The sequence below is a fragment of the Lepisma saccharinum genome, chromosome 15, assembly GCF_977018435.1.
Source record: "Lepisma saccharinum chromosome 15, izLepSacc3.1, whole genome shotgun sequence".
In the NCBI taxonomy this organism is placed as follows: Eukaryota; Metazoa; Arthropoda; class Insecta; order Zygentoma; family Lepismatidae; genus Lepisma; species Lepisma saccharinum.
The window spans coordinates 53,988,131-53,996,628 of record NC_139243.1 but is presented as its reverse complement, the minus strand read 5'-3'; the positions used below and the strand labels follow the sequence as shown (position 1 = coordinate 53,996,628).

Sequence of the window (8,498 nt, the reverse complement as noted above, 5' to 3'; positions counted from 1 at the left end):
TCAGGCAAATGCTGTGCTGTTTTTTTATCTTGTTTCTTTTACATACATTATACTACGTCCGTTTTGTACCTGCCTAGGCTACCATCTACAATGAAATTTACTATTTTTACCTGAACAGGTACAATTTTCTCTGTAAAGCTCAACATCAGCGACAATGTACTCGATGCGTTGATTTAGACCACATGATACAAAAAGCTGGTCGGCATGCATTAGTTGTCTATAGTTTGTTCAACATTAACATGATCACTTTATATCTTATCCATAACTGGTAATGTACAGAGTAGTGCAAGTGGACCGGTTGAACGCCCTCATTTTGGGTTCAGTGGGCTCGTCACTGTTGCTAACCGGCTCACTTACTTTGTAACCCTATATTTTTGTACCATCAAAACCTCAAATAGAACAAATATTATCAAATGTGTGAGGTTTGTATCTAAGTAATCTTTATATAAAATCATCTATATAGTTACTTTCAATTAAGCCTGTTTATTATTTTTATTTCGTCACGAAAATCCGGGAAATATTTTTGAATTCTTACTTCTTCGCTGAGACACGAAATTCACAAGAAACTATGGACCAAATTATATCGAGTGTGTGATGTTATTATCTAAGTAATCTCTAAATAAAATCTCCTATACGATTATTACTTTCTATTAAGATCGTTTTTTTATTTTTGTACCGCCACGGAGAACCAGGGAAATATTTTTGAATTCTTACTTCTTCGCTGAGAAATGAAGTTCACAAGAACCTATAGACCAAAAATTATCGAATGTGTGAGGTTTGTATCTAAGTAATATTTATATAAAATCATCTACATATTTACTTCCTATAAGGATAGTTTTTTTATTTTTGTACCGTCACGAAAAATGTGGTAAATATTTCTTCTTCTTCTTCTTCTTTTCCATCCCCTTCTGCCATTAAGCGTCGGGTTCCATCATCCACTTCCTGTACACTTTTCTGTCCATGGCTAGTTTTCGGACTTCCGGCATTGTTTTCCCTTTCTTCTTTCCTATCTTTTCCACATACTCTTCCCATTGAACTCTTGGTCGTCCTCTTTCCCTCTTGCCTTCTGGTCTGGCCTCCAGCACCTGTCTAGGCTTGCGATCTTCCTCCATTCTCGTAACATGTCCAAACCATTGCAGTGCCTCTCTCTCTATTGTTTCCAATAGTGTTTTTTTTCTGTAACTGGTCTCTAATGATGGTATTTCTAATCCTATCTCTTCTAGTCTTCCTACTAATTTTCGTAGGTATCTCATCTCTGCTGCTTGAAATCTGCTATTCTGTTTTGGTAATAATGTTAAGCTCTCTGTTCCATACAATAATGTGGGGATGTAGATTGTCTTGTAAATCATCATCTTTGTTTCTTCACTTATTTCCTGTTTACCAAATAAAGTGTTGTTGAGTTGATAGTATACTTGGTTTGCCTTCTGTACCCTATTATTCACTTCTTCATCCACTCTTCCATCTGACATTATGATTGTTCCTAGGTATGTGTATCTGTTTACTTGTTCCAGCTGCTTCTCCTTCCACTGTATATTTAGGGGTGCACTTTCTCTTTCTTTTGTCACCACCATCACTTTACTCTGTTCTACGATCTGTCTCCCTGTTTCACTCCTATTTCTATCTTAAATTCATCTGAGCATTTCCCTGCTAATCTGACTGTTCCTTTCACTCTTTTGTATACACTTTGTATTCTCTGTACCAGTGCAGGAGATGTTCCAATTTTCACCAGTGCATCCCATAATTGATTTCTTGGTACTGTATCGAAAGCTGCTCTCAGATCCAGGAAGGCCACACAGATTTCTCTTTCCTTATTTAATGCCTTCTCAATGACTTGCCGCAGTGTAAATATATGATCCTGTGTCTGACGATTCTTTCTAAATGCAGCTTGCTCTTCTTCTAGTCTGTTTTCCACTTCGTCTCGTAATTTCATTTCCAAAATTCTTGTGTAGATCTTTATACCTACTGAGGACAGGCATATGGCTCTGTAATTCTCGCACTTGATTATACTACCCTTCTTGTAAATTGGTATTATTATATTTTTCTCCCAGTCTGTTGTTATGTTGTTGTTCTCCCATGCTTCTTTACATATTCTCCACATCCACCGTATAATATCCTTTCCTCCATATTTGATAAACTCTGGGGATATTTCATCTGCACCTGCTGATTTTCTAAGCTTTATCTTTTCTATTGCCAACTCTACTTCAAACAATTCTACTCCATTTCTATCTTGTGCTCTCTCTTCAGCATTACCTCTCTCTTCCGTTTCTTGATTCTGTTTGAACATTTCTCCATAATATTCACTCCATACTCTTAGTACTTCCCCTTTTTCTGTTTTAATGTTCCCTTGTCTATTTTCTATATTCCTTATTCTCTTTCCATATTTCCCTTTAAGGTTTTAGACTGTTTACCAGAATTTTTTAACATTTATTTGATAGTTCTCTTCATTTTCTCTTCCAAAATCTTCCCAAGCTGCCAACTTTGCTGGTTTCACTGTGTGCTTGGCACTATTTCTTTTTTGTACATATTCATTCCAGTTATTTTCTGATTTATTTCTGATATACTTTTTCCAAGCTTCTTTCTTCTTTTTAACTTCCTCTTTAACAGCATTGCACTACCATTTTGTTCTTTTCTTTTGTCCTCCTATTGTGGTAAATCCTCACACCTCTTCTGCTTTCTTAAGCAGAGTTGTTCTTAACACATTCTATCTCTTTTCCAATTTATTTTCCCTATTAATTTCTTCTTCTCTTATGCTCAATTCTTCTGTCACTCTTCTTTCAAATTCTAATCTTTTCTCTGGGATTCGTAGTCGGGCTACTTTTATTTTTGTATATCTTTCTGTTTTCTGCCTTCTTGGCTCTTTAAATCCTGTCTTCATGATGAGTAGTCTATGTTCAGTGCTTAGCTCTGCACTGCATATCTCATTGTCCTAGTGTACGTAAAGTAATCTATTGTACTTCTGGCTCCCCTATTTCCAGCTTCAAAAGTTATTTTATGAATTTGCTTGTGAGGAAAAAAATGTGTTACCTATGAGCAAGTTGTTATCTATACAAAAGTTTATCATTCGCTCTCCATTTGTATTTACTGTTCTTTCAGCTCCATGTCTTCCCATACTCCCATGTCCTCTTTCTTCTTCATTTTCTATCCTACCATTCCAATCTCTCATTATCACAATATGCCTTGTAATATCTCTGGCTTTATCCACCGTCTCTTGGAGATTTGTGTAAAACTGGTATTTTTCAAATTCTTCTGCATCTTGGGTTGGGGCATATACTTGTATAAGTGCTACTTTTTCTTCTAGATCTAAATTTACTCTTATTATTCTGGAGCTCACTGGTTCCTAGCCTATCACTCTTGCTCTGTAGTTTGCTTCCAAAATAATTCCTACTCCTTCCTTAGCCCTGTTTTTCATACTTATTTCCGAGTAGAAAAGTGTGTAATTTTTATCCAGAATCTTCTCTCCATTTCCTTTTTTCTAAGTTTCACTAACTCCTATTATCTTAATTTCATATTTCCCAATTTCTCCAACTATTTCAGTTTCTTTACCTGTTAAAGAAGTAATATTCCATGTTCCAAATGTCGTTGTGCTATCTTTGCCTTGTTGCCTCCAATAAATCCGTCCATATTCTATCCTTTGATTTCTCTGAATATTTTTTATTTCACTCTGGGTGGGTTATTGGCCCTACGCCAGGCTGTGGCAAATATTTTTAATTTTTAATTCTTCGCTGAGACACGAAATTCACAAGAAACGATGGATCAAATATTATCGAGTGTGTGAGCTCCGTATGTAAGTAATCTTTATATAAAATCTTTTATGTGATTACTTCCTATTAAGCACATCTTTGATTTTTGTACCGTCACGGAAAACCCGGGAAATATTTTCGAATTCTTACTTCTTCGCTGAGACACGCAAATTTACAAGAAAACATCGACCAAATATTATAGACTGTTTGAGGTTTGTATCTAAGTAATGCTTAAATAAAATCTTCTATGTGATTACTTTCTATTAAGCCCGTTTTTTTATTTTTGTACCGTCACGGGAAATCCAGGATTTTTAAAAATCTTTCTTCTTCGCTGAGACACGAAATTCACAAGAAACTATGGACCAAACATTATCCAGTGTGTGAGCTCCGAATCTAAGTAATCTTTAAATAAAATCTTCAGTCTGATTACTTTCTATTAAGCCCGTTCTTTATTTTTTTGCGGTCACGGAAAACCCTGGAAATATCTTTGAATTCTTAATTTCTCGCTGAGACACGAAATTCAGAACAAATTATGGACTAAATATAATCGAATGTGTGAGGTTTGTATCTAAGTAATCTTCGCATAAAGTCATCTATATAATTAATTCATATTAAGCCCGTTTATGATCTTTGTATCATCACGAAAAATCCGGGAAATGTTTCTTAATTCTTACTTCTTCGCTGAGACACGAAATTCACAGGAAACCATCGAACAGATATTATCGAGCGTGTGAGGTTTGTATTTAAGTAATCTTTAAATAAAATCTTTCTATGTGATTACTTATTATTAAGCCTATTTTTTATTTTTGTACCTTCACGGAAAACCCGGGAAATATTTTTGAATACTAGCTTCTTCGCTGAGACACAAAATTCAGAACAAACTATGGACTAAATATTATCGAATGTGTGAGGTTTGTATTCAAGTAATTTTTTATATAAATTTATCTACACAATTATTTTCATTTAAGCCCGTTTTTCATTTTTGTACCTTCACAGAAAACCCGGGAAATATCTTTGAATTCTTACTTTTTCGCTTAGACACGAAAGTCATAAGAAACTGTGGACCAATCAATATCGAGTGTGTGCGGCTTGTATCTAAGTAGTCTTTATATAACATTTTCTATGTAATTACTTATTATTAAGCTATTTTTTTATTTTTGTGCCGTCGCGGATAATCTGGGAAATGTTTCTTAATTCTTACTTCTTCGCTGAGACACAAAATTCACAAGAAACCATCCAGCAAATACACAGGCCTGCGAAATTGAAGTTGTTGAAAAATACAAGAGACGTGTTCGCTGAGTTTTATGTTATTGGGTGTGCTGATTTCGAAAATGACCTCCATTTTTTTCCATCACGTCAGGATTTTTTGTAAAATCGATATCGATATTTTTGCTAAAATCCTATGTGAAAAGGAATTTTCGCGAACAATTTTGCATGCACTATCTGGCAACAGTGGTTTTGATCCATTTAAATCTATGTAAAATCGATGCTTGGTGATGCAAATTGATTTATTGGCAATTGATTTTATTTTTTATAGATTTAAATGGAAGAAAACCCCTGTTGCCAGATCGCACGAGCCGCCTCTGGTCGAGAGAAAAACACAAACTTCCCTTGCGTTTACACTTTTTACATCCCATTATGGTGAAGTTTCTAGAAAAAAAGCACCAACGTATTATGTTCATTTGTGTTTATTAAGGTAACGTACATAAAATAGACGATTGACCACGAGGAGCAATGTATGTGTACATGAACGTTTGACACAAATTGTAAACTGAACAAACAACAAAACCAAACACAAACAAAGTTTATATTTGCGTACGTACCCTTTTGCATTTGAAACTTCTTTTTTACGTTCTTCTTTTATATGCAATCTCAGGCCTCTCTCGTGTTAACATCCAACAGTAGTCGGCGAGCATGTTCTTGTCCCATCGTCCTTGATATTTGCGCTCCATATCTTTGATATCTTGGTGGAACCTTTCACCCTGTTCTTCGCTGACTGCTCCTAAATTTTCGGGGAAATAGTCCACATGGGAGTGAAGGAAATGTAGTTTGACACTCATGGAGCAACCAACGCTTGAAATTTGTCCAGCATATTCATAACAATTGCTTTATAGTCAGGATCCTTGTAATTCCCCAGAAATTTACTGACCACATCTTTGAAGGCAACCCAAGCTTCTCTCTCCTTTGTTGTCATGCTAGTCTCAAAGTCTTTATCCTTCATGAGCTTGCGGATATCTGGACCAACAAAGATTCCCTCTGTCAACTTGGCTGCGGATAAACCTGGAAAATTTTTGCACAGGTATTTGAAACAATCGCCATCTTTTGGAATAGCCTTGACAAATTGCTTCATTACACCTAATTTGATATGCAACGGGGGTAACAATACTTTTTTTGGGTCAACTAAGCTGTTCCGAATCACATTCTTGGTGCCTGGTTCAAGATTTTGTCTTTTAGCCCATTCTTTCTTGACCCAATGTTGAGTCTTTGCACGGCTGTCCCACTCACAAATGAAGCATGGGAACTTTGTATATCCACCTTGTTGACCAAGAAGCATGGAGATAACTTTCAAATCACCGCAAATGGTCCAACTGTGGTCGGCATATTTTATTTTGTTGAGGACGAGAGCCAGGTTTTCATAGCGTTCTTGTAAATGTAACGAGTGTGCAACTGGTACAGATGCATACTGGCTTCCGTGATGAAGAAGGACAGCTTTCAGGCTCCTTGTCGATGAATCTATAAACAGCCTCCATTGATCTTTATCGTAGGTGATATTAAATTTGCTCATCAATCCGGGAACATCAGAACAATAGACCAGGTTCTCCGCTTCCTCAAAGTACTGAACAAAGTCCTTTTCTCGATTCCTGTACCAATAAAACGTGGTTCCTTTGGCCAATAAATGTTTTTCTTTCAATCTGGAGCCCAACAATTCAGCTGCCTCTTTCGAAAGGCCCAGATCTCTAGTCAGATCATTAAGTTCAACCTGAGAGAAGGGCTGAGGTGAATCGCCTCCAGAGGGCTTATATTCTGTATCGGAGCATTGGCCGTCTGGATGTTCCGAGTCTGAAGACTCTGAAGAGATGACTGGTAATTCAGTTGGAGGCAAAGGCACTGGCACATCAGGTCCATGAGGAACGGGGCGTATGGCCGATAGAATGTTCTCAGGATAAGAGATTAGCTTGTGATTTTTTCGGTTATACCCACGGACATGGCAGGCACAAAAGTAACAGTCATCACAGTGGTTCCTCGGCTCCATCCATGTCATAGGAATTCCAAAGCGTAAAGCAGTCTTCTTTCCGTTGAGCCATAAGCGTAGATCATTGAGACACTGCACACACACTTTATGAGGAGCCCACGATTTGTCCTGGTCTCCGAGTTTCATGCCAAAATACGAAAGATAAAGTTTTCTTACATAGTTTGTAATGCTCCTCATGCGATGTTTAAGAGCACTATATTCGCCGCATATGTAACAAAAGTCATCTGGCATATTTTCACAACGTCTCGAACTCGAAGCCATGGTTCACGAAACGCACAGAGGAAAACACCAGTTACAAGTGTTTTTGTGATGCAGTTTCCACTTATCACTGTATCAGCGCACGCACGACACTACACATGAAAGACAAATTGAGACGAACCTACAAATTTCCACGTCTTTTATCTTACTATGAACATGGTAAGTACATGATCTGCTGGGTTAAAGAGCGATAAACTGAGTCCCTCATGAGGACATCTGTTTTATATCGTTTCTGCTGCCTCCAGACAAGTCGCGAGAATTCAGTCTTACGAATAACACGTTCAGGATCAATCCAGATAAAGCTCGACACAACTGGAAGGTGACTGCCGATTACGCTGGCTTAGCGAGCGTTCCTGCACAGTCGGCGAACCAAGATAAGGATTTGCGCGACGCTATTGGTCGAGAGCGATTGCGACAGGGAGGGAGAGACGTCGATGGGGGGAGTCACCGAGGGGTAACGTTTCACCACGGTAGAATGATGGTCAGGCAGGGAGGAAAGATATTCCATGCCTAAACAACATATTAATGGTAAATGTTCATACAAATCCAAGTACAATTAAATTTTTCAAGAAGACGTGACGTGATAGACATTTTTCTTTATTTTTTTTTAACTCAGCACCACAAAATACATAAAGTTCACCTATCACTTCCCTTGTATTTTTTTCATCGCAGGCCTGTGATATTATCGAGTGTGTAAGGTTTGTATCTAAGTAATCTTTAAATAAAATCTTCTATTTGATTACTTTTTATTAAGCCCATTTTTTATTTTTGTACCGCCACGAAAAACCCGGGAAATATTTTTGAATTCTTACTTCTTCCCTGAGACACGAAGTTCACAACAAAATATAGATCAAATATAATCGAGTGTGTGAGTTTTGTATCTAAGTAATCTTTATATAAAATTTTGTATCTGATTACTTTCTATAAAGCCCGTTTTTTATTTTTGTACCGTCACGGAAAACCCGGTATATATTTTTAAATTTTTACTTCTTTGCTGAGACACGAAATTCAGAACAAACAATGGACCAGATATTATGCAGTGTGTGAGGATTGTATCTAAGTAATCTTTATATAAAATCCTCTATGTAAATAGTTTCTATTAAGCTCGGTTTTTTATTTTTGTACCGTCACGGAAATCCCGCAAAATATTTTTGAATACATACTTCTTCGCTGAGACACGAAGTTCACAAGAAAGCATCCACTAAATATTTTCGAGTGTGTGACGTTTGTATTTAAGTAATCTTTAA

The 8,498-nt window shown here is 36.9% G+C and overlaps 1 protein-coding gene across 1 annotated transcript; it reads right to left on the bottom strand.

Moving 5' to 3' along the window:
* Positions 1-914: 914 nt before the first annotated feature.
* On the bottom strand, positions 915-1,571 carry LOC145999258 (uncharacterized). The gene has a single exon (XM_083136194.1). It carries the CDS (start codon positions 1,569-1,571, stop codon positions 915-917), a length of 657 nt encoding a protein of 218 aa, XP_082992320.1.
* Between the last annotated feature and the right edge of the window lie 6,927 nt (positions 1,572-8,498).